At 37.4% G+C, this 27567-nt stretch overlaps 1 protein-coding gene across 1 annotated transcript in view; it reads left to right on the top strand.

Annotated features, from left to right (window-relative positions):
* The window catches only part of SCLT1 (sodium channel and clathrin linker 1), a 254147-nt gene extending 226825 nt beyond the window's left edge, over nt 1-27322 (top strand). The window contains exons 19-21 of the mRNA XM_024745118.1: nt 14129-14207; nt 22496-22591; nt 26855-27322. Of these exons, the coding sequence (XP_024600886.1) occupies nt 14129-14207; nt 22496-22591; nt 26855-26917 (238 nt within the window). The 3' untranslated portion in view covers nt 26918-27322. The remainder of the gene's footprint in view (nt 1-14128; nt 14208-22495; nt 22592-26854) is intronic.
* The last annotated feature ends 245 nt before the right edge of the window (nt 27323-27567 follow it).

The following is a 27567-nucleotide window of genomic DNA, read 5'->3' as shown; positions in this document are numbered from 1 at the left end:
TCAGCGCTCCCCAGCGTACTGATGGTAAAGTCTCAGCTTCCTGTCAAGACATATAAGATCCTTGTATTTCCTTGTATTACCTTATACATATAAAATCCAAGCTGTATTTCTTTGTGATTCCAGCTTTCTTCCTCTGTCATCCGCACTCCCATATCCTAGTAACACTCTGTTCCATTCATACTGAGCTTTCTTTCAGTTTCCTAAATTTATTATCCCTTCTTATTTCCTGGCCTTCACACATGGATTTGATTGTAACACTCTTCGTTACCCTGGTTTTGTCCATCTAACTTCTATTTATCTTTCATGTATCGGCTTACGAGCCTACTTCCTCTGGAGAGACAGCTCTAATCCCCTGATCCTCCATATGTGTTCCCATAGCACTGTGAATTTTTTATAGCGTTTACTACCTGTATTATAAACCTCATAGCTTTTCAGTATTTCTGGTAGTTCCTAAGTTTCACTGTGGCGGAGACTGGATCTTGTTCTTCCTTGTCTCCCTAGCACCTAGCAAAGGCACTCACTTCAGTATATATTCAACGAATGAACTTTGTAATTCCCTCAGTCTTATCCTAAGATTAAAATTATATGATGTAAAGAAAATTCACACGTTACTTTGAAACTTTGAGTTCAAGTAACTTAAAATAAGCTTTCTATAAATGATTTCTATAAATAGAGCTCGGTAGCACGTTGGTTTTTGTAGTAGTAGTCTCCTGTATTTATTACACAGTTTGACGGCTACTTTAAAATGTAATCACTGAATTGTCGAATTAGTTGTCAGATGAGAGCAAGTAGATGGAAACTTTGAAAAAGCGAGATATAGGATATTAGAAATGTTCTTATTGAATGGACTAGTTAAGTGATTCTGTGGAATTAACTAAAATTTGTCTAGACTAAAAACCACCTTATGTGTGCCAGACACTGTTCTAAGCCCTGTGAATGTAGCTTCTCTTTTAGAGCTTTCATTCCAGGGTGGGGAGAGAAATAATAAGAAGGTAAACTAACAAATAAACAAGATAATTCTATGTATTTTAAATGGCATGAAGAAAACAAATGCGATGATGCGATAGTAACTCGGACAGTGTGGGAGCTGAAAGGGTTGGACTGTTTCTTAAAAAGTAGTCAGAAAAGGTGAGATTTAAACTGAGCCCAAATGATAGAAAGAAATCAACTCTATGAAAAAGCCAGGAAAATATTCCAGGCAGATGAAAGAATAGCAAGTACAAAGGTGCGGTGTTAGGGAGCAGACCCATGTGATTAGAGTATAGTGAGTGAGGGGAGAGAATGCTGTCAGGTTGAGGAACTAGGCAAGAATCAGACCATGAGAATCTTGTAGGCTATTTTAAGTAAGCTGTTTGTACTTACTTTAACCAGGATATTTAAGTAAGTCTATTTTAAGTTTAAGTCCAAAGTGCAGCAGTAGGAAATCATTGGAGAATTTTAGACATTAAAAGACCACTTTAGCTATTGTGTGGAAAACAGACTAGAGAAGGGGCAAAAATGGAGTCAGGGAAACCAGATATTAGATTATGACAGTATTCTAGGCAATAGATGATAGTGGCTTAGAACAGAGTGTTGTGGGTGGAGATGGAGAGAAATGGGTAGTTATGAAATATATTAGGGAGGTGTAGGGTAGAACTCACGATAAGTCAAATCTAGGGGATGAGAAAATGGAAGGAATCTAAGATGACGTCTAAGCTTTGACTCAAGCATCTGGGTAGATGGTGATGATGCCCTTTACTGGGAGGGAGGAAACTTGGGAAGGTATGGATAAGAAGTAGTTGCCATTTTGGACAAGTTGCATTTGAAGTGCTCGTTTGTGTTCCTCCTCAGTCATGGCCTAAATGAGATCACTTAGGGGGAATGTGCAGAAAGGGAAAGAATGAACCTGGGCCTGTGACCAAGGGTGCTTGAATATATCTAAAGCTGGCCTGTAACCTGTGGTATTTTTAGTTAACTGAATAAGATTTGAAACCTTAGGATGAATTTCCTTTTTTAGTAGTCAGGTCTTTTGAAGCCACACACGAAGTCAAGGTCACAGTCTTTGCAATTGCTGACCATTTTGCTGCATACTCAGGATTAAATTTTTTTCAGAGAATCTTCACTTTGCCTTTTAGATCTTGATATTATATAATGCCACAGATTTGCTTTACTAACATCTCTTGTAAATGATTGGGCTTAAGGTAAGAGGCAGTGTGATTTAGTTGAGAGAACACTTTGATTAAAAGACTGGGTATGAAGCCCATTTTTTCCTTCAATCATTGCCTGACCTCAGGAACATTAAATAACTTTTCTGAGTCTTAATTTCTTTACCTATAAGATGAGAACAATAACTACTTTGCAATATGAAAGCACTAATAAGATCAGTATTAACATTCATGTGCAGTAGAAAACCCTCTTGGCTGATGTCCACTTCATCGTGGGCAACATGAACCAGTGAAGTTTCTGTACAAAGCATACTGACCAGGGCCCGAGACTTTCTCTGTGCCCTTACCTGGTCAACTTAGACACTCTGCACTTGCTTTACAGTATCAGTGTGATTGTTCCCAAACCAGGTTATGCCAGTTATACCTGTTTTAGAAATAGATAATTTAATTAAATAAACCAGTGATATGTGAGTACAAAAAGAAAGTTATTGTTTCTTTTTAAACTGAATTGTATACTTTGGAGAATTTGCTGTTGAATTAAGTCTGGATAAGCAACTATAAAATAGAGGGAATACTGTAAAAATCTAGAATATTTCTGTATTTGGACTGCTTGCCAAGTGCCTTTAAATTCTTATACCACCTTAATGAAAGCAAAAGTGGAAACGATTATAGATGATAACATTATGGATGTGGTTTGTGTAAGAAAGACATTCAACATTGAAACACTCCAATCAGCGTGCTCATACTTTAAAAGAAAAAATTCTTTAAGAACTTTGTATATTCCAGGCAAAAAGCTCAGACAAAATCCTTATCCTTCCTTAGGCCTCAGACCTCTTAAAAGTCTGAGGAAATCTGTAGACCTTCTTCCCAGACTAGGTAAACACACAAGATCTTGTATATAGTTCAGGGTATTTGTGAACGTACTACCTGAAGCCTGTCCGTGGACCACAGAGGAAGGGCTCTTGTGTTAGGTGCTCACCCTTCACCCACTTCCACCTCCAGCTGAAGAATTGGATGACTTCCCAATGTTGATTCTAATATTTTTTTAATAGATACAGCATTAATTATTTTGTTTATAAATTATTTTATAAAATTTTACTTACACAGAACATAGTAAATCAATTATATTTTACAAATAAATTTTAAATTATATTTTGTAGGCATGACTAGGATTTTCTATCACATACACATGAATTAATATAAGTGAACTAAAAATATTTAGGACACTGATGGGCTAAGCAATTCCCAGTGATAGAATAAGGAATTCCTTGTTCTTCTACAGTTACATTGAAATCGGTAGAAGATAATTTTACCTTAAACCTTATGATATGTAATATGTCAGAAATTATAGAGAACCTGGGTACAGTTCCATTTAAATTTTGTAATTAGTATAAAGTACTCTTTAACTGCCATAATGTCATAAAGAAACTGGAAATGTCATCTATCTCTGTACCTTCTGGCAGGCTACACTTAAATCATTCCCGATTGGTAAGGATGTTTCTGTTTTTAAAGATTTCCAGTGAAGAGATTATATAGCTTTACTTGGCAAGTGTTTGAGTGTAATACCACTGTGAAACTTTCTAGAAGGTCTTATTTTATGTTTATCCTAAGTTACTAATGACATAGGAAACTCTCAATTATATTCTCTAATAAAGAGACATTTTTCTCATAGATAATACAGAGTCAGATCATCCTCCTGGGTCTTTCTGTTATCCCTGCAATGAAATATCCTGATAGAGAAATAAGGAGCTGCAAAGTACTGACAGGCAGGCTCCAGGAAGGCCTCGGGGGATAGAGTTGGTGAAATCACTTTTCTCTCCACCCTTTAATACATTCTAAACTTTCATTCAGGAGTGAGACTGAAGGAAATGCTTAAGTGAAAAATTCTCTTTTCTTAGGCACTTCAAATCGTTTGGAGAAAGTAGTAGACTATAAATAAATCTAAATAAATGTTTAAAAATTTTTATCTAAAGTATGTTTTGTGGTAGATTCCTCAGTAACTGTTGAGCAAATAGCGAATAAAATTTTCTAACTGCTAGGTTTCCTAAACCTGCAAATATTTATTAAATCCCTATGTGTAAAGCCCTGTGGTGTATACTGTGGAAACTAAAAACAATCCCCTTTTTAAAAGTCTCCATTATACTTGGGGGCCTGTGAGTATGTGTGTGTGTGTATATGTATATAAACACATAGATAAACCACTAATTAGAATTATAGTACAGAATTGTTAAGTCTCCTACATAAAATAAATAATGCTTTGATGCGAGAAGAGAACTGTCTGGATTAAAAGGAACTGGGAAGGAGGCATAGAAAGAAGAGGAACAAGAGTGGAATCTTAAAGAATGGGCAGGATTTTAACGGGAAATCTTCAATAGAGGGTACAGAAAGTGATACAAAATGAACCTAAAGATGATACATATGTGATTTATTGGTGAGACAGTGAGAGCCTAACTGAAGTAGAAGGCTCCTATTGGAGATAAGGTTGAAAAGATAAATTACACAAAATTTTGGAGGAATTTGAATGCAGTCTCAGGAGCGTGGACTGTTTTGTCTGGTAACAGAGAGCCACTGGAGATTATTGCTCAAGGAAACAAATTATTAAGCTGGTGCTTTAGAAAGAGAAATACGCTAGTGATGTGTTAGGGAAAACTCCGCCATCAGCTGAGCACTGCTATGTGCACTGGTGGAAGCTTTACAGACAGCTTTTCACTTGATGCTGAGAAGCCCGAGCAGGTGGCTACTGCAGTAAATCTAAAAATTAAGTTATAAGAACTTCAGTTGTGATGGTAACACTGAGTAGTAATGAAGCACAGGGAATTCCCTGGTTAAGGTTCTTCCCTGAAGAATAGGGAATTCAGTGGTTAAGACTTGGTGCTTTCACTGCCGTGGGCTGGGGTTCAATCCCTGGTGAGGAAACTAAGATCCTGCAAGCTGTGCAATGCAGCCAAAAAATGTATATGTGTACATATACACATATAAAGGAAGTGAAAAATGGATGCAAAAAACACTGCAGAGGAAGAATCTATTTAGGGGCAAACCAGATGTTGCATTCAAGAGAAAGTGAGAAACAGAGTTGACTTTAAGGTTTTTAACCTAAGTAGTGAGGGCAGAGATGTCAGTATAAAAACTGAGTAGCAGGATGAGAAATAGGTTTTCTCTTAGGACTTTAAAAAAAACAGAGAGAGAGAAAAGTAGGTTTGCAAGGGGATGCAAAATGTTTGATGTTAGTCATGTTAAATTTGAATATAGGACTGAACCTTTAGGGAAGAAATCAGAAAGATATAACTTGTCAGGTTTCCAAGTAAATGTGTAAATATTTCTATTCCTTACAGTGCCTAATACACACATTCACACATACATTCTCTTTCACTTATTAATCTAACAAACATTTAGCATTTGCCTGCCATGGTGCACAGTACAGGGGAGTGGTTAAGAGCACAGACTTTGGAGCCAAAGGGCCCGGTTTTTCAATTCTGACTCTCCAATTGACAAGCTGTGTGAGTCTAGGCAAGTTACTTAACTTTATTTTTAAATGCCTCTGTCTTTTAGTTTTCTCATATGTAAAATTGGGGATCTCACGGGGTTATCATGAAAGCTAGAAAAGGTAGTTTACATAAAGCATCTGGAACAGTGCTGGGCACCGAGGAAGCACTGGGGGATTGTTCACTGTTATTACCACTGTCACCAACATCTTCACTGTCTTGACGAATAGCAGTGTTGCTTGCTGTCCAGTGGGGGTGACAGCGGTTGATACATGATAGAACAGATATTTACACAGATAAAAAGTAACTTAGAGGGCTTCTCTGGTGGCGCAGTTGTTGAGAGTCCTCCTGCCGATGCAGGGGACATGGGTTCATGCCCCAGTCCGGGAAGATCCCACATGACGCAGAGTGGCTGGGCCCATGACCCATGGCTGCTGAGCCTGCGCGTCCGGAGCCTGTGCTCCACAACGGGAGGCCACGACAGTGAGAGGCCCACGTACTGCAAAAAAAAAAAAAAAAGTAACTTAAAGTTAATAATTTGTATCTTTGTGATCTTAAATTTTGTGGGAAATTATTACTATCTAATAGGAATTATTAGGAATTATTACTATTATTCAGATAAATTGTCATGGGTAAATGAATAGCTTAGGCATCAAATTATGCAGGAGGTGTTTTCTGAAAAGGTTTTGTATAAACTGAGTTTTGGCTAACTTTATAAATACAATCGTTGTATCGTCTTCCTCTCCATAGTACTCAGAGGTTATTTCTCATCAGCACTAATGTGCATAACTTCTACCTTTAGTTACATTCTGCCGAGAAGACGCCACATTAGTCACTTTGCTTTTCTTTGTTATGTCATGTTGAGGAGCAGCAGTAACTTAAACTACACAAGATACTTTAAAGGAAGCATAGTCATTTATCCCGCATTATTATTACCACCAAAATAAAGCTGAGGTCAAACATTAGAGTTTGTCGCGCAATCAGTGATAGATACTCAAGCTTCTCATACTCAGTGACATGTATAGATGAAGCCAGTGAGTAGGAATAAGTCGTTTCCCCTTAGTCTGTAAGTTCTGTTGTGGCAACATCCATGTGTTGACCACCGCATGCCTTGCACTTGGCCATAAAGAATGTTCAGTAGATATTTCTGGAATTGATTTGTAGACATGATTTTTTGTCCTCTTCTATGTATTTATAATAAACTGCTTGCTGATTTTAACAGCTATCCACTCAAATATAGGACACTAGAGGGACGTACCAGGTGTTTAGGTTCACTTGGAAAAAATTCAAGGCTCATAATTGGAAGTGTTGATCTATCGATTTACTTTAGAAGCAGAAGTAAGGTCAAAGGATAAAAACCAATCCTGAATTAACTATTTTAATACTCAGAAATTGATTTGATCTTGTTTAAAGTTATTTTAAAGACTACATTGTATCTGCTTCTAACCTGGGACCCTGGAAATTATCTTCAGCCAAAAGCAATATAATGCTTATATGTTGAACAACACCAACAACAAAGACAACATTTCTGTCTTCTGTGCATTAGATTATTCCAGCTAATAAAGCATAAAAGATATGAAGGCATAAAATAAGGCAAATACACAACCAACCAAAACTTAAACTTTAATCCTGAATGCACTACATTGAAATGATGTTGACTGATTAACATTACCTTAAATTTCCGAGAGTTGAGCTCTGCTAAGAAGCACCATATATGAATCTTAAAAATAACAAACACTATATCTGTTTCATATGAATACACTTTCATTTCAATGCCAAGTACTACCTCAAGATACTGATATTAAAGAGACTTTGGCACTTTTAAAATATGTGTATGTGAGGTTTTTGCTTTTTTTATTGTGGTAAAATAAACATAATATAAAATGTACAATTTCAACCATTATTTAAATTGTGATAAAAAATTTACAGTCTTAATCATTTTATTGACATCTTTATTGGAGTATAACTGCTTTACAATGATGTGTTAGTTTCTGCTTTACAACAAAGTGAATCAGCTATACATATACATATATCACCATATCCCCTCCCTCTTGTGTCTCCCTCCCACCCACCTATCCCACCCATCTAGGTGGTCACAAAGCACCGAGCTGATCTCCCTGTGCTATGCGGCTTCTTCCCACTAGCTATCTATTTTACATTTGGTAGTGTATATATGTCCATGCTACTCTCTCACTTTGTCCCAGCTTACCCTTCCCCCTCCCCGTGTCCTCAAGTCCATTATCTACGTCTGCCTCTTTATTCCTGTCCCTCCCCTAGGTTCATCAGAACAATATTTTTTTTAGATTCCATATATACGTGTTAGCATACGGTATTTGTTTTTCTGACTTACTTCACTCTGTAGGACAGACTCTAGGTCCATCCCCCTCACTACAGATAACTCAATTTTGTTTCTTTTTATGGCTGAGTAATGTTCCATTGTATATACGTGCCACATCTTCATTATCCATTCATCTGTCGATGGGCACTTAGGTTGCTTCCATGCCCTGGCTATTGTAAATAGTGCTGCAATGAACATTGTGGTACATGACTCTTTTTGAATTATGGTTTTCTCAGGGTATATGCCCAGTAGTGGGATTGCTGGGTCATATGGTAGTTCTATTTTTCGTTTTTTAAGGAACCTCCATACTGTTCTCCATAGTGGCTGTATCCATTTACATTCCCACCAACACTGCAAGAGGGATGCCTTTTCTCCACACCCTCTCCAGCATTTATTGTTTGTACATTTTTTGATGATGGCCATTCTGACCGGTGTGGAGCGATACCTCATTGTAGTTTCGATTTGCATTTCTCTAATGACTAGTGATGTTGACCATCCTTTCATGTATTTGTTGGCAATCTGTATATCTTCTTTGGAAAAATGTCTATTTAGGTCTTCTGCCCATTTTTGGATTGGGTTGTTTGTTTTTTTGATACTGAGCTGCCTGAGATGCTTGTGTATTTCGGAGACTGATCCTTTGTCAGTTGCTTCATTTGCAAATATTTTCTGCCATTCTGAGGGTTGTCTTTTCATCTTGTTTATGGCTTCTTTTGCTGTGCAAAAGCTTTTAAGTTTCATTAGGTCCCATTTGTTTATTTTTGTTTTTATGTCCACTTCTCTAGGAGGTGGGTCAAAAAGCATCTTGCTGTGATTTATGTCACAGAGTGTTCTGCTTATGTTTTCCTCTAATAGTTTTACAGTGTCTGGACTTACATTTACGTCTTTAATTCATTTTGAGTTTATTTTTATGTATGGTGTTAGGGAGTGTTCTAATTTCATTCTTTCACATGTAGCTATCCAGTTTGCCCAGCACCACTTACTGAAGAGGCTGTCTTTTCTTGCCTCCTTTATCAAAGATAAGGTGACTATCTGTCCATGGGTTTATCTCAGGGCTTTCTATCCTGTTCCATTGATCTTATTTCTGTTTTTGTGCCAGTACCATACTATCTTGATTACTCTAGCTTTGTAGTATAGTCGAAAGTCAGGGAGCCTGATTCCTACAGCTATGTTTGTCTTTCTCAAGAATTCTTTGGCTATTTGGGGTCTTTTGTGTTTCTGTAAAATTTGTTAATTTTTTTTTCTAATTCTGTGAAAAATGCCATTGGTAGTTTGATAGGGATTGCATTCAATCTGTAGATTGCTTTGATTAATAGAGTCATTCTCACAATGTTGATTCTTCCAATCCAAGAACATGATACATTTCTTCATCTGTTTGTATCATCTTTAATTTCTTTCATCAGTGTCTTATAGTTTTCTGCATACAGGTCTTTTGTCTCCTTAGGTAGGTTTATTCCTAGGTATTTTATTCTTTTTGTTGCAATGGTAAATGGGAGTGTTTCCTTAATTTCTCTTTCAGATTTTTCATCATTAGTGTATACGAATGCAAGAGATTTCTGTGCATTAATTTTGTATCCTGCTACTTTAACAGATTCATTGATTAGCTCTAGTAGTTTTCTGGTAGCATTTTTAGGATTCTCTATGTATAGTATCATGTCATCTGCAAACAGTGACAACTTTACTTCTTTTCCAATTTGTATTCCTTTTATTTCTTTTTCTTCTCTGATTGCTGTGGCTAAAACTTCCAAAACTATGTTGAATAATAGTGGTGAGAGTAGGCAACCTTGTCTGGTTCCTGATCTTAGTGGAAATGGTTTCCATTTTTCACCACTGAGAAGGATGTTGGCTGTGGGTTTGTTATATATGGCCTTTATTATGTTGAGATAAGTTCCCTCTATGCCTACTTTCTGGAGAGTTTTTATCATAAATGGGTGTTGAATTTTGTCAAAAGCTTTTTCTGCACCTATTGAAATTTTAGTAAGGTTTTTATCCTTCAGTTTGTTAATATGGTGTTTCACATTGATTGATTTGCGTATATTGAAGAATCCTTGCATTCCTGGGATAAACCCCACTTGATCATGGTGTATGATCATTTTAATGTGCTGTTGGATTCTGTTTGCTAGTATTTTGTTGAGGATTTTTATATCTGCATTCATCAGTGATATTGGTCTGTAATTTGCTTTTTAGGTGACATTTTTGTCTGATTTTGGTATCAGGGTGATGGTGGCCTCGTGGGATGAGTTTGGGAGTGTTCCTCCCTCTGCTATATTTTGGAAGAGTTTGAGAAGGATAGGTGTTAGCTCTTCTCTAAGTTTTTGACAGAATTCGCCTGTGAAGCCATCTGATCCTGGGCTTTTGCTTGTTGGAAGATTTTTAATCACAGTTTGAATTTCAGTGCTTGTGATTGTTCTGTTTATATTTTCTCTTTCTTCCTGCTTCAGTCTTGGAAGGTTGTGTTTTTCTAAGAATTTATCCATTTCTTCCAGGTTGTCCGTTTTATTGGCATATAGTTGCTTATAGTAATGTCTCATGATCCTTTGTATTTCTGCAGTGTCAGTTGTTACTTCTCCTTTTTCATTTCTAATTCTGTTGATTTGAGTCTTCTCCGTCTCTGTTTTTTTCTTGACGATCTTGCTAATGGTTTATCAATTTTGTTTATCGTCTCAAAGATCCAGCTTTTAGTTTTATTGATCTTTGCTATGGTTTCCTTCATTTCTTTTTCATTTATTTCTATTGTGATCTTTATGATTTCCTTCCTTCTGCTAACTTTGGTGGTTTTTTGTTCTTCTTTCTCTAATTGCTTTAGGTGTAAGGTTAGGTTGTTTTTTTTTGAGATTTTTCTTGTTTCTTGAGGTAGGAATGTATTGCTATAAACTTCCCTCTTAGAACTGATTTGCTGCATCCCAGAGGTTTTGGGTCATTTTCATTGTCAGGTGTTTTCATTGTCATTTGTTTCTAGGTACTTTTTGATTTCCTCTTTGATTTCTTCAGTGGTCTCTTGGTTATTTAGTAGCATATTATTTAGCCTCCATATATTTGTATTTTTTACAGTTTTTTTCCTGTAATTGATATTTACTCTCATAGCATTGTGGTCGGAAGAGATACTTGATACAATTTCAGTTTTCTTCAATTTACCAAGGCTTGATTTGTGACCTAAGATATGATCTATCCTGAAGAATGGTCCGTGAGAACTTGAGAAGAAAGTGTGTTCTGTTGTTTTTGGTTGGAATGTCCTATAAATATCAATTAAGTCCATTCTTTTTTAATGTGTCATTTAAAGCTTGTGTTTCCTTATTGATTTTCATTTTGGTTGATCTGTCCATTGTTGAATGTGAGGTGTTAAAGTCCCCTACTATTATTGTGCCACTGTCGATTTCCCCTTTTATGACTGTTAGCATTTGCCTTATATATTGGGGTGCTCCTGTGTTGGGTGCATGAATATTTACAATTGTTATATCTTCTTCTTGCATTGATCCCTTAATCATTATGTAGGGTCCTTCTTTTTCTCTTGTTATAGTCTTTATTTTAAAGTCTAGTTTTGTCTGATATGAGAATTGGTACTACAGCTTTCTTCTGATTTCCATTTGCATGGAATATCTTTTTCCATACCCTACTTTCAGTCTGTATGTGTCCCTAGGCCTGAAGTGGGTCCCTTGTAGACAGCATATATACGGGTCTTGTTTTAATATCCTTTTGGGCAGTCTGTGTCTTTTGATTGGAGCATTTAATCCATTTACATTTAAGGTAGTTCTCAATATGTATGTTCCCATTACCATTTTCTTAACTGTTTTGAGTTTGTTATTGTAGGTCTTTCCTTGTCTTGTTTTTCCTGCCTAGAGAAGTTCCTTTAGCATTTGTTGTAAAGCTGGTTTGGTGGTGCTGAACTCTCTTAAATTTTGCTTGGCTGTAAAGGTTTTAATTTCTCCGTCAAATCTGAATGAGATCCTTGCTGGGTAGAGTAATCTTGGTTGTAGGTTTTTCCCTTTTATCACTTTAAATATGTCCTGCCACTCCCTTCTGGCTTGCAGAGTTTCTGGTGAAAGATCAGCTGTTAACCTTACAGAGATTCCCTTGTATGTTATTTGTTGCTTTTCCCTTGCTTCTTTTAGTATTTTTTTCTTTGTACTTTATTTTTGATAGTTTGATTGTTATGTGTCTTCTTGTGTTTCTCCTTGGATTTATCCTGTATGGGACTCTCTGCACTTCCTGGACTTGACTGACTATCTCCTTTCCCATGTTAGGGAAGTTTTCAACTATAATCTCTTGAAATATTTTCTCAGTCCCTTTCTTTTTCTCTTCTTCTTCTGGGATTCCTATAATTCGAATGTTGTTGCATTTAATGTTTTCCCAGAGGTCTCTGGGACTGTCCTCAATTCTTTTCATTCTTTATTCTGTACTCCAGTTGCTATTTCCAGTATTTTGTCTCACCTGTCACTTATCTGTTCTTCTGCCTCAGTTATTCTACTATTGAACCTTCTAGAGAATTTTTAATTTCATTTGTTGTGTTGTTCATCATTGTTTGTTTGCTCTTTAGTTCTTATAGGTCCTTGTTAAACGTTTTTTATATTTTCTCCATTCCATTTCCAAGATTTTGGATCATCTTCACCATCATTACTCTGAATTCTTTTTCAGGTAGACTGCTTATTTTCTCTTCATTTGTTTCATCTGGTGGGTTTTTACCTTGCTCCTTTATCTGCTGCATATTTCTCTGTCTTCTCATTTTGCTTAACTTACTGTGTTTGTGGTCTTCTTTTCGCAGGCTGCAGGTTCGTAGTTCCCGTTGTTTTTAGTGTCTGCCCCCAGTGGGTAAGGTTGTTTCAGTGGGTTGTGTAGGCTTCCTGGTGGAGGGGACTGGTGCCTGTTTTCCCATGGGTGGGGCTGGATCTTGTCTTTGTGGTGGGCAGGGCTGCGTCTGGTGGTGTGTTTGGGGTGTCTGTGAACTTATTATGATTTTAGTCAGCCTCTCTGCCAATGGGTGCGGTTGTGTTCCTGTCTTGCTAGTTGATTGGCATGTGGCGTACAGCACTGGAGCTTGCTGGTCGTTGGGTGGAGCTGGGTCTTAGCGTTGAGACAGAGATCTCTCAGAGAGCTCTTGCAGATTGATATTACGTGGGGCCAGGAGGTCTCTGGTGGTCCAGTGTCCTGAACTCAGCTCTCCCACCTCAGAAGCTCAGGCCTCACACTAGGCCAGAGCACCAATACCCAGTCAGCCGCAGGGCTGCCACGAAAACAAATCTTCTCTCAAGAGCCAACTCTTTTTGACAGATTTGTCAGTTCTCTAGATGAATTCATTTGTGATCTCCTGACGTTACCGAGCCTGCTTGGTTTTGCCTGACAGGTAGCAACCAGAACACTGAGTTTTCGAGGTTTGCAACAAACAGAGGGCTTATTCAGTAAGCAGCCAAGCGACAGGATAACCAGTCTCAGATTTGCCTCCCTGAAGACAAGGGGCTCAAGCTATTTTGGGAATAAAGAATAAAAAAGTACAGCAGTCTGAGGTGTGGTGAGTGTGAGGCACGCAGGGATTGGAAAAAGGTGCAGAAGTTGTCCTTCTGCACAGGCATAACTAAGCTCAAGTGGTGTGTTCTTGAGGGGTCCTCAATGCCCTCTTGCTGCAAATGCAAAACAGCTTCCCAGGTGTAGAATACTTTGGTCCTTGCCAGCCAAGAGATGGCTTTTTATCATGCAGAATATTTCTCTGTTGTTATTATTATTGCTGTCTTCTTTTTCGTTTAGCAGTTTATTACAGGTTATGATAAAAGATACACATGAACATCAAATGGATGAGATGCATAGGGCCAGGCATGGGAGAGGGGTACGGAGCATCTTTACCCTCTCCAGGCCAAAAGCTCTGCCCAAATTTCCACGTGTTCACCCACCTGGAAGTTTTCCATTCACTTTACGTGAACAGTTCAATAGTGCTAAGTATTTTCACACTATTTTACAACCAATGTCCAGAATATATATGTATTTTATAAAGAAATGAGTCATTTCAGATATGGTCTATTAAGAAGCAACTTTTATTTTGCACACAAGATATTTTTGTTCAAAACATGAACATGTATCTCACTAATAAAGATTCGATTTTGTTAAATTTTTGAACAGCTATATTAATGGCTTTTTCTTCCATTCTTTTTTTTTTTCCTTCCTTGTCTCTTGATTAATAGGAGTGAGCTGAGTCGACAGAAACTTCATACCCAAGAGCTGCTTTCTCAGCTGGAAATGGCAAATGAAAAGGTAGTTGAGGTAAGATAATGACCCTCCTGGGAAGTGCTTTCTGCTGCAGGTTGATCCACACGTTATAGAATTTTACCTGAACCCAGTCCAAATTAATTCTCAACTTGGAAATACCATACGGATGTGAGTATTTCTTGTAGAAATCATACATAACCCTAAAAGTGCACACTTAATATAATATGAATAAAAGCTTTGAAAGCTTGTGATTCATCATATTTAAATGACAAAGATAGAGCTCTTACTTCAGTTTCACCAGTATACCTTGTGCTTTTTCAGAATTGTTAGGATCCCCTTTATTTCTGTGCATGTCTAAGACTTTTTTTTAACCCAATTCCTCTAATTTTTTTTTAACATCTTTATTGGAGTCTAATTGCTTTACATTTTTGTGTTAGTTTCTGCTATATAACAGACTGAATCAGCTATACATATACATATATCACCATATCCCCTCCCTCTTGCATCTCCCTCCCACCCTCCTATCCCACCCATCTAGGTGGTCACAAAGCACTGAGCTGGTCTCCCTGTGCTGTGCGGCTGCTTCCTACTTGCTAGCTATTTTACATTTGGTAGTGTATATCTGTCAGTGCCACTCTCTCATTTCGTCCCAGCTTACCCTTCCCCCTCCCCATATCCTCAACTCCATTCTCTTCATCTGTGTCTTTATTCCTGTCCCTCCCCTAGGTTCATCAGAACCAATTTTTTTTTTAGAATCCATATATATGTGTTAGCATACGGTATTTGTTTTTCTCTTTCTGATTTACCTCACTCTGTATGACAGACTCTAAATTCATCCACCTCACTACAAATAACTCAATTTGGTTTCTTTTTATGGCTGAGTAATATTCCATTGTATATATGTGCCACATCATCTTTATCCATTCATCTATCGATGGACATTTAGGTTGCTTCCATGTCCTAGCTGTTGTAAATAGTGCTGCAATGAACATTGTGGTACATGACTCTTTTTGAATTACGGTTTTCTCAGGGTATATGCCCAGTAGTGGGATTGCTGGGTCATATGATAGTTCTATTTTTAGTTTTTTAAGGAACCTCCATACTGTTCTCCATAGTGGCTATATCAGTTTACATTCCCACCAACACTGCAAGAGGGTTTCCTTTTCTCTACACCCTCTCCAGCATTTATTGTTTGTAGATATTTTGATGATGGCCATTCTGACCAGTGTGAGGTGATACCACATTTTAGTTTTGACTTGCATTTCTCTAATGATTAGTGATGTTGACCATCCTTTCATGTATTTGTTGGCATCTGTATATCTTCTTTGTTAAAATGTCTATTTAGGTTTTCTGCCCATTTTTGGATTTGGTTGTTTGTTTTTTTGATACTGAGCTGTGTGAGCTGCTTGTGTATTTTGGAGACTGATCCTTTGTCAGTTGCTTCATTTGCAAATATTTTCTGCCATTCTGAGGGTTGTCTTTTCATCTTGTTTATGGCTTCCTTTGCTGTGCAAAAGGTTTTAAGTTTCATTAGGTCCCATTTGTTTATTTTTGTTTTTATGTCCATTTCTCTAGGAGGTGGGTCAAAAAAGATCTTGCTGTGATTTATGTCACAGAGTGTTCTGCTTATGTTTTCCTCTAATAGTTTTACAGTGTCTGGGCTTACATTTACGTCTTTAATCCATTTTGAGTTTATTTTTATGTATGGTGTTAGGGAGTGTTCTAATTTCATTCTTTTACGTGTAGCTGTCCAGTTTGCCCAGCACCACTTACTGAAGAGGCTGTCTTTTCTTGCCTCCTTTATCAAAGATAGGTGACCATCTGTGCATGGGTTTATCTCTGGGCTTTCTATCCTGTTCCATTGATCTATATTTCTGTTTATGTGCCGGTGCCATACTGTCTTGATTACTGTAGATTTGTAGTATAGTCTACTATAGTCTATAATATATTCTGTAGTATAGTCTATAGTCAGCGTGATTCCTCCAGCTCCGTTTGTCTTTCTCAAGGTTGCTTTGGCTCTTTGGAGTCTTTTGTGTTTCCATAAAATTTGTTAAATTTTTTGTTCTAATTCTGTGAAAAATGCCATTGGTAGTTTGATAGGGATTGTATTCAATCAGTAGCTTGCTTTGGATAGTACAGTCATTTTCACAACGTTGATTCTTCCAATCCAAGAACATGGTATATCTCTCCATCTGTTTGTATCATCTTTAATTTCTTTCATCAGTATCTTATACTTTGCTGCATACAGGTGTTTTGTCTCCTTAGATAGGTTTATTCCTAGGTATTTTATTCTTTTTGTTGCAGTGGTAAATGGGAGTATTTCCTTATTTTTCCTTCAGATTTTTCCTCATTAGTGTATAGGAATGCAAGAGATTTCTGTGCATTAATTTTGTATCCTGCTACGTTACCAGATTCATTGAGTAGCTCTAGTAGTTTTCTGGTAGCATCTTTAGGATTCTCTATGTATAGGATCCTGCCATCTGCAAACGGTGACAGTTTTACTTCTTCTTCTCCAATTTGGATTCCTTTTATTGCTTTTTCTTATCTGATTGCTATGGCTAAAACTTCCAAAACTGTGTTGAATAATAGTGGTGAGAGTGGGCAACTTTGTCTTGTTCCTAATGTTAGTGGAAATGCTTTCAGTTTTTCACCATTGAGGACGATGTTGGCCGTGGGTTTTTCATATATGGCCTTTATTATGTTGAGATAAGTTCCCTCTATGCCTACTTTCTGGAGAGTTTTTATCATGAATGGGTGTTGAATTGTCTCAAAAGCTTTATCTGCATCTATTGAGATGATAATATAGTTTTTATCCTTCTGTTAATGTGGTTTATCACATTGAATGATTTGTGTATATTGAAGAATCCTTTCATTCATGGGATAAACCCCACTTGATCATGGTGTATGATCCTTTCAATGTGCTGTTGGATTCTGTTTGCTAGTATTTTGTTGAGGATTTTTATTTCTGTGTTCATCAGTGCTACTGGCCTGTAGTTTTCTTTTTTTGTGACATCTTTCTCTGGTTTTGGTATCAGGGTGATGATGGCCTCGTGGGATGAGTTTGGGAGTGTTCCTCCCTCTGCTATATTTTGGAAGAGTTTGAGAAGGATAGGTGTTAGCTCTTTTCTAAGTGTTTGACAGAATTCGCCTGTGAAGCCATCTGATCCTGGGCTTTTGTTTGTTGGAAGATTTTTAATCACAGTTTCAATTTCAGTGCTTGTGATTGTTGTTTATATTTTCTCTTTCTTCCTGCTTCAGTCTTGGAAGGTTGTGTTTTTCTAAGAATTTGTCCATTTCTTCCAGGTTGTCCATTTTATTGGCATAGAGTTGTTTGTAGTAATGTCTCATGATCCTTTGTATTTCTGCAGTGTCAGTTGTTACTTCTCCTTTTTCATTTCTAATTCTGTTGATTTGAGTCTTCTCCTTTTTTTTCTTTATGAGTCTGGCTAATGGTTTATCAATTTTGTTTTTCTTCTCAAAGAAACGGCTTTTAGTTTTATTGATCTTTGCTCTGGTTTCCTTCGTTTCTTTTTCATTTATTTCTATTCTGATCTTTATGATTTCCTTCCTTCTGCTAAGTTTGGGGGGGTTTCTTGTTCTTCTTTCTCTAATTGCTTTAGGTGTAAGGTTAGGTTGGTTTTTTGATTTTTTTTTTGTTTCTTGAGGTAGGATTGTGTTGCTATAAGCTTCCCTCTTGGGACTGCTTTTGCTGCATCCCATAGGTTTTGGGTCATCATGTTTTCAATGTCATTTGTTTCTAGGTATTTTTTGATTTCCTCTTTGATTTTTTCAGTGATCTCTTGGTTATTTAATAGCGTATTGTTTATCCTCCATATGTTTGTATTTTTTGCAGTTTTCTTCCTGAAATTGATATTTAGTGTTATAGCATTGTGGCTGGAAAAGATACTTGATACGATTTCAATTTTCTTCAATTTACCAAGGCTTGATTTGTGACCCAGGATATGGTCTATCCTGGAGAATGGTCCATGAGCACTTGAGAAGAAAGTGTGTTCTGTTGTTTTTGGATGGAATGTCCTATAAATATCAATTAAGTCCATCTTTTTTAATGTGTCATTTAAAACTTTTGTTTCCTTATTGATTTTCATTTTCATTGTTCATTCCATTGGTGAATGTGAGGTGTTAAAGTCCCCTACTATTATTTTGCTACTGTTGATTTCCCCTTTTATGGCTGTTAGCATATGCCTATGTATTGGGGTACTTCTATGTTGGGTGCATAAATATTTCCAAATGTTATATCTTCTTCTTGGATTGATCCCTTAATCATATGTAGGGTCCTTCTTTTTCTCTTGTTATAGTCTTTATTTTAAAGTCTTGTTTTGTCTGATATGAGAATTGCTACTGCAGCTTTCTTTTGATTTCCATTTGCATGGAATATCTTTTTCTGTCCCCTCACTTTCAGTCTGTATGTGTCCCTAGGTCTGAAGTGGGTCTCTTGTAGACAGCATATATATGGGTCTTGTTTTAGTATCCTTTTGGGCAGTCTGTGTCTTTTGTTTGGAGTATTTAATCCATTTACATTTAAGGTAGTCCTCAATATCATTGTTCCTATTACCATTTTCTTAATTATTTTGGGTTTGTTATTGTAGGTCTTTTCCTTGTCTTGTTTTTCCTGCCTAGAGAAGTTCCTTTAACATTTGTTGTAAAGCTTGTTTAGTGGTGCTGAATTCTCTTAGCTTTTTCTTGTCTGTAATGTTTTCAATTTCTCCATCAAATCTGAATGAGCTCCTTGCTAGGTAGAGTAATCTTGGATGTAGGTTTTTCTCTTTCATAACTTTAAATATGTCCTGACACTCCCTTCTGGCTTGCAGAGTTTCTGCTGAATGATCAGGTGTTAAGGTTATAGCGTTTCCCTTGTATGTTATTTGTTGCTTTTCCTTTCCTTCTTTAATATTTGTTCTTTGTATTTAATTTTTGATAGTGATTAATATGTGTCTTGTTGTGTTTCTTCATGGATTTATCCTGTTTGGGACTCTGCACTTCCTGGACTTGATTGACTGTTTCCTTTCCCATATTAGGGAAGTTTTTAACTATAATCTCTTGAAATATTTTCTCAGTCCTTTTTTTTTTTCTCTTCTTCTTCTGGGAGCCCTATAAATCGAATGTTGTTTCTTTTAATGTTGTCCCAGAGGTCTCTGAGTCTGTCCTCAATTCTTTGCATTCTTTTTTGTTATTCTGCTCTGCAGTAGTTATTTCCTCTCTTTTATCTTTCAGGTCACTAATCCGTCCTTCTGCCTCAGTTATTCTGCTATTGATTCCTTCTAGAGAATTTTTAATTTCATTTATTGTGTTGTTCATCATTGTTTTTTGCTCTTTAGTTCTTCTAGGTCCTTGTTAAATGTTTCCTGTATTTTCTCCATTCTATTTCCAAGATTTTAGAGCATCTTCACTATCATTACTCTGAATTCTTTTTCAGGTAGACTGCCTATTTCCTCTTCATTTGTTTGGTCTGGTGGGTTTTTACCTTGCTCCTTCATCTGCTGCATATTTCTCTGTCTTCTCATTTTGCTTAACTTACTGTTTGGGGTCTCTTTTTTACCGGCTGCAGGTTCGTAGTTCCCGTTATTTTTGGTGTATGCCCCCAGTGGTTAAGGTTGGTTCAGTGGGTTGTGTAGGCTTCCTGGTGGAGGGGACTGGTGCCTATGTTCTGGTGGGTTGGGCTGGATCTTGTCTTTCTGGTGGGCAGGGCCTCGTCTAGTGGTGTGTTTTGGTGTATCTGTGAACTTACTATGATTTTAGGGAGCCTCTCTGCTAATGGATGGGGTTGTGTACTGTCTTACTAGTTTTTTGGGATGCCATGTCCAGCACTGGAGCTTGCTGGTTGTTGAGTGGAGCTCGGTCTTAGCGTTGAGGCGGAGATCTCTGGGAGAGCTCTTGCCGATTCATATGACATGGGGCTGGGAGGTCTCTGGTGGTCCAATATCCTGCATTCGGCTCTCCCACCTCAGTAGCTCAGGCCTGACATCCGGCCAGAGCACCAAGACCCTATCAGCCACGTGGCCAGGTACATGGGGATTTTCCTGCCTTTTTGGAAGTCTAATTTCTTCTGCCAGCATTCAGTAGGTGTTCTGTGGGAATTTTTCCACATGTAGATGTATTTTTGGTGTATTTGTAGGGAGGAAGGTGATCTCCACGTCTTACTCCACCATCATCTTGAAGATCCTCCTCCAATTTTGTTTTAGTCCATCACAAAAGACATGTAGAAAATACTTTTTCCTACTGGAATATATTAAAACATTCCTTTAGATTAATGCTTTAGAACTAAATATAGCAAGGGTTTATCATTTTTTTCCTTTGAAGAAAAAAATTTAAACAATTTCCAGATTATTATTAGAACTTTCTAGAACTCTAGTTCTTTGTTTGATGAGCAAACTTCGAAGGTATTTGTTGGAATTTCATTAACAGGCTGTATGGTCCACTAGGTCTCTGTGGCCTTCTATAGGAGCCATAGTGAAGTCATTACACTTCAGTTTTATAGCATTGTAAATTGACATGAGCCATTTAGAAAACAAACAGTAACCTTTCAAAAACTCTTTGATGTGCTCCCACTTCCAGGAATCTGTTCTAAGGAAATAATTTAAAATTTGAAAAAATTTAAAGGGAAATATTCAACACAGCAATGTTAATTATTTTGGAAGCTCAAAAGCAACTAAAATGATCAATTAAAAAAGAACAGTTGCATATATTATGTTTTATCTAAGCTGTACTGTGCCTTAACCATTATGGTAGCAGCATAGTAAAATGTATATATAGTCTGATTATAACTATGAAAATGATTATTATAGATGATGGCAGTTTTTCCTCAGGTTTTCTCTAGTGTTAATGATGTGTCTCTTAAATTTAAGACTACGTATTTAAACATCTTGGTAAATTGGAAAAGCCAATATAGTTCTCTTCATACAATTTAATTTTGCTTTTGGGCACACTAAGAAATAGAATTAAGCACATTTTAGCAGGATACTGTTAGTTCAGTATTTTGTATTACTAGGCATGACATTCATTCTTATCACTTGTATGTTATGACATGGGAAGTACCTAGTTCAAAGAACTGTATAACAGTTTTACATGTGCAAAAACTTTTTTTTAGGCTAGTTTGTATGGAGAAAGCTAATACATTTTTTAATTGATAGATTCTTTTAACTTGTCTGCATGACACCATGTTGTGACAGATTTATATTCATGATGCCTATGTAGTTGCCTGAGGCTGCTCTAACAAAGTAATACAGACTGGGGTGGCTTAACCAACAGAAACTTACTGTCTCGCAGTTCTGGAAGCCAGTAGTCCAAAATCAAGAAGACAGCAGAATTGGCTCCTTCTGAGGGAGAATCTTTTCCAGGCCTCCTTCCTAGCTTCTGGTGGCCTCAGGCCTTCCCTGTCTTGTTGATAATGTTCTCCCTGTGTCTTCATGTGTTCTTCCCTTTGTGCATGTCTGTCTCTATGTCCAAATTTCCCCTTTTTATGAAGTCACCAGTCATACTGGATATGGACCCACCCTAATGACTTCAACTTAATCATCAACAAAGACCCTATTTCCAAATAAGGCCACATTCATAAGTACTAGGGGGTTGGGGCTTCAACATCTTTTTTTTAGGGACATAATGCAACCCATACCAATGCCTTAATAATGCAATTGACCCTAATACCTTCTGGAGAATACCTTCTGGAGTATACACATGTATTGGGAAAAATGTAGACTGATTTCTTCCCCTTTTAAATAATACCGTAAGCATATAAATCATTTAAGATAAGTCTAGCTCTGTAAAAATCAGGATTTCTAGAATGAACATTTTCTGTTTCTTGACCTTAATAATGCGTAGACTATGTCACAGTTCCCCTGGAAGCTTGTCTAGCACAGTGGTTCTAAATGCGCTAGCAGACAGCATCGACACCACCCAAGAACTTGATAGAAGTGCAGATTCTCAGGACCATCCCACCCCTACTGATGCTCTGGTTGTGAGGCTCAGGTCTGTGTTCTCACACTCTCTGGGTGATTCCAAAGTAGTGATATAGCATCTCAAGGTTAACAAATCACAAACTGAAAGCCTTGGTCTTAACTTCAAATTCGCTTTGCTTTTAGATTTAATTCACTTTCTTTGGTGGCATGTGGTGGACGGTCAGGGGAGGGGAACCAGTTTAGTCATAATGTAAAACCAGCTTTGAACCTTGAAGTTCATGACTTGAAAAATGTAAATTTGGAGATATATTATCTTTGCATTTTGTAAGTGGTAAAATGATGTCCAGATTTTTCATTGACTATTGCATAAAACATCTCCGTGCCACATATGGATTTCTAACTTGTTTGTCTTATATTTCCCCTTAATAGAATGAAAAGTTGATTGTAGAGCATCAAGAAAAATCCAACAGACTTCAGAAACGACTAAGTGAGGCGGAACAGAGAGCTGCTTCAGCCTCCCAGCAGGTAGGGAGCTTCCTCGTTATCCCTGGATAACAATAGTCTGAGTAGAGTGGAGATAAGAAAAGCTTCTTAGAAGTTTCCAGAGAACTAGTAGTTTTATTTTTATTTGATTAAACTACTTAAAATTAGTCTCTTTAATGTTTAAGGTTGAAAACGTAAACTTCAGAAACAGAAATAAACATCGGTCTCCGCCATTTGACACCTAAATCTGGAACTGCACTGTCCAATATGATAGCTGCTAGCCACAGGCAGCTGTTTAAATTAAAATTAAATAAAATTAAAATTGAAATCTTCAGTCACACTATTCAGATTTCAAATGCTCAAAAGTCACATGTAGCCATGTCATATTGGACAGCATAATATAGAACAACTCTGTCACCCCAGTAAGTTCTGTTGGACAGCACTGCTCTAGCATTATGTTCTGTCTAAAACTAGGCAGGTATTCATTGACAGATTCGGAAGTAAATGACATGCTTTGAATGTAGTGTTTCAAATTGCAGTGTTTTTATTGCAGTTTTTAAATGGAAAAAAATTACCTAGCTTATAGGTTTAACTTCATTTAATGGACATTTGTATATGACCATATAAATCTAAAATACCATATAAAAGTTGTCCAATGGGAAATAGAGTAAAAAGTGCAGAACATCAATGAAATTATAAGGGGCAATTACTCCTAAGGCACGCGTATCACATAAATGACATGGGCCATTTGTTCTAAAGTAAGAGCAGTAGTCTCTCCTGTTAGGATCAAAATGAAAAGAGTTTAGTGATTATAAAGATAGGCTTGAAACAGACTGTTTAGATAGATAGATAGAGAAAAACAAACCGAGTTACTGTATTAATAATTATATAATATTTGGTACTGTTTCAATGAAAATCAACATTATTCTTAGATTTTATTACAGCAGTGACTAACTCTAAATACTGAATTCAGTTTGTGTTCATGATGTTTATAGATTTTTTTTGAAATCTACTTGTGGTATGAACATGGCATAGCACTTAAAGAAAATCCAATCATAATTTGCCCTTCAATTTTCCTGCCTCTTGAAAGTAATTATAGTTTTACCATGTAAGTTTAACTTCTTATGAAATTATGGATTACTGGATGAATTAATTAATTATTCAAGAATTCATTTAGATTATAAGGTAACAGGAGCCAAGGTGTATGGGACGGTATCATGAGAGGAGGTATTTTGGAGTCAGGCAGATAGCCTGGTGCCATTAAGTAGCCATGTGACTTCGGGCAATTTCATCTTCTCTAAGCCTCAGTTCCTTCATGTTTAACGTAGGATAATAACACCTCCCCAGTAGAGTTATTGAAAGATCAAAGTAATTAGCACGTACAAAGCACTTAGCATAGTCATTAAGTGGTAAATAAGATACTTATATGTAGAAATTAAATTTCTATATCACAGTCTTTAAAGGTTCAAGTTTACCTTTTTCAAGGACTGTGGTAAAGAAAATGCCTACCTGAAATCAACTACCCGCACAAGGGTACAGTTACAGAACCTTAACGGTATAATCCAGTTGACTTCTAGTTGTCTCCTTCCTGACAGAATTAAACCTAAACAGTCCAACAAAGATGTTTCTCCTGTTATTTAAACTCCCTAATGGCAGAGGTTACACCATTCCCCTTGTGAGCCTTCTTTTTAATGTTTGTCGGTAACCACTTCACAGATTTTTCCCTAAGTTTTTTTCCTTCCATTCTGTTCTCATTTGAAGATGGAAAGTAATCATTCAGCATTTTCCCCATACACAAAAAGGAATTTATTCCCTGGAGTTAATTTTTTTTTCTATTTTAAATGTGTCCAAGTCATAAACTTTTTTATAAGACATATATTCAGTCTTTTTTAATCTTTATCTTTGCCTTCTCTGAATCCTTTCTAATTTTCCCATTTTCTTCCAAAAACTGGAAACTCCTGTTAAAAATGATATCCTGGGAAGGGCTTGATATTTAATGAAGTAAAGGCGTTTAAACAGAAATCCCCAACCCCTGGAACCGGGCCACACAGCAGGAGGTGAGCAGCAGGCGAGCGAGTGAAGCTTCACCTGCTGCTCCCCATTGCTCCCCACCACTCCCCGTCGCCCCCCGTCGCTCCCCATTGCTCTCCGTCGCTTCCCGTCACTCCCCATCGCTCCCTGTTGCTTGCTGTCGCTCTCCGTCGTAAAACTGGAAACTCCTGTTAAAAATGATATCCTGGGAAGGGCTTGATATTTAATGAAGTAAAGGCGTTTAAACAGAAATCCCCAACCCCTGGAACCGGGCCACACAGCAGGAGGTGAGCAGCAGGCGAGCGAGTGAAGCTTCACCTGCTGCTCCCCATTGCTCCCCACCACTCCCCGTCGCCCCCCGTCGCTCCCCATCGCTCTCCGTCGCTTCTCGTCACTCCCCATCGCTCCCTGTTGCTTGCCGTCGCTCTCCGTCGCTCCCCGTCGCTCCCCACCGCTCCCCACCGCTCCCCGTCGCTCCCCGTCGCTCCCCACCGCTCCCCGTCGCTCCCATCGCTCCCCGTCACTTCCCATCGCTCCCCATCGTTCCCCACCACTCCCCATCGCTCCCCATTGCTGGCAGTACCACCTGAACCACCACCCGCCCTCCCCCAATCCGTGGAAAAACTGTCTTCTACAAAACCAGCCCCTGGTGCCAAAACGGTTAAAGACCGCTGCATGAAAAGATGAATATTGGCTCTCACATGTCATTCTTACCAGTGCAGCCAAGCATCATGTCATTGCGTCAGCACAAGCCCTGCAGTGTAGTCATTCAGTCACGCTCGAAATGTGCTGTTCTGATGAACTTTTTCTATATCTTCTTCATCCATCTCTGGACAACAGTTAGATGTTCCAAGTGTATCATTCTAAACTATTGAATGCCACACTGTGTTCTTTTGACGGGATGGGATTTTAAAAAATCAGTGAAGCCCTTCTCTGCAGGACACAAAACCTAGAAACTATGAAAAGAAATTAATAAATGTGACTATTTAAATTTCAGATTTCTGCAGAGAAAAGTCGTAAAGTCAGTGACAAAAGAGAAAAATATTTGCAAGACATATGACAAAAGGCTTGTATCCTAAACACACATAGAGTGGCTAATCAACAAAAAAAAAGTGCTGCAGTACAATAAAGTGAATAAAGGATAAAAGACAGATGGCTTTTAAACATTTTTTTTAAATGCCCAGCTCCTCCTCACCCAAAAGGCAAATAGAGACTTAAACTGTAATCACATATTATTTTTCACCTGTCAGGTCGTGAAGGTTGATAATGCATTGTGCTGGCACTTGCACACATCACTGACATGAGTGGGTATTGGTACAACCTCTTTGGCACCCAACTTGGCAGTATCTCTCAACAGTTGTAAACCTAACCTGGGACCTAGCAGTTCTAAGAATTTATTCTGCAGGTAGTGTACTTGCACCTGGGCAAGTCTGTGCAAGGAAGCACGTAAAAAGACTAAATGCAGCATTGCCTATAATTCTAAAAGATGAAAGACCATCTAAATGCCCATCAATAGGAAACCAGTTAAACTATGGAATAACCATACACGGGAAATTCTGCAGCTGTTAAGAGGAATAAAGTAGATTTAATGTGGAGCTATTTCTAAGGTAGATCATTTAGCAGGAGAAAAATATGAAAAGTGTGTATAGTACTTTATCATTTTTTAAATAAAAAAGGGTGAGGAAATATGTGCATGTATTCTCACTTAGAATATTTCAAGAAATATACTTAGAAGCTGGAAATAGTGGTTTTGCCTGGAAAGAGGGATGTGGAATGAAGGACAGAGATGGGAAGACTTCCTTTATGCTGTATACTCTTTTGTACTGTTAGATATCTTTTACCATGTGTCTGTATTATCAATTCCAATTTAATATTTAAAGATTATTTTCTTATTAGACTTACTGTGATCTGTCATCATCTTTTTATTACCAGCCCTGCATTGTGCTGGCTCACACTTAGTTTGTGTTCTAGCCTCTTTCCTGATTAACTTTTATCTAGATGTTTTTCATTCGTTTGTAAAATATGTTTTGGAATTCTCAGTGTATTACTGAGCTATGGAATGCCATATTTGACATGCATATCTCTAGGGTAATACAGGCATTTTAAAGTCTCAAGAGTAAAAGAGAAATGAACACAAAAAGCGACCTCTAACAAGACCCCTTACAATAAGATTATTTTCAATAATTGTAAGTTGTGATGCATTATACTTTGTATTAGTCTAAGATTTTTCCACAGAAAAAGTAGCTACTTACTCATTGTTTATTTCAATTGCAGCTCAGTGCGATTACAGTACAGAGAAGAAAAGCAGCCTCCATGATGAATCTGGAAAATATTTAAAAATATTCATAGTTCACTCACAGAACTTTATACTTGGGAAAGCTGTTGGACTAGAAGTTTATTAAAATGGTAAAACCTGCATAGAATGGTTAAGGCTTGTGTCGTTTTGCATAAGCATTTTCCATTCTGTTTTGAGGGTTATTGGAAAACAGAACAGCTTCCTGTAAGTAAAGAAAAGGTAATCCTATATTGAGCTTCAGTAGAGAATAAAGCCAGCTGGGAAGAACTCATTGCCTTCATCAACGTGTCTATTTTTTAATTCCTCCTTTTTCCCTTGGAAGAGTGTAACAGTTTTCAAACTATGCTAATCATGAGAAAGAGTTTTAAGAAATTGCTTGAATTTTAATATTTCAGGTTCCAGAATTTGAGAATTTTACATCTGTTACTCGTAACTCATTTTTAAAGTTCCCAAGTATCCGTTTTATTATTAACTCACATGTAATAAATTATGCACTTTCTAAAATGATGCTGTCATGTATTTTATTTTATTTATTTTTTAATTATAAATTTATTTATTTTTTATTTATTTGGTTGCATTGGGTCTTCGTTGCTGCACGCAGGCTTTCTCTAGTTGCAGCTAGCGAGGGCTACTCTGCCGTGCGCAGGCTTCTCGTTGCAGTGGCTTCTCTTGTTGCGGAGCATGGGCTCTA

Source organism: Neophocaena asiaeorientalis, unplaced genomic scaffold, assembly GCF_003031525.2.
Source record: "Neophocaena asiaeorientalis asiaeorientalis breed wild unplaced genomic scaffold, Neophocaena_asiaeorientalis_V1.1 scaffold65, whole genome shotgun sequence".
Lineage (NCBI taxonomy): Eukaryota > Metazoa > Chordata > Mammalia > Artiodactyla > Phocoenidae > Neophocaena > Neophocaena asiaeorientalis.
Note: the sequence above shows the minus strand (reverse complement) of the source record. Positions and strands in the feature narration are given on the sequence as shown.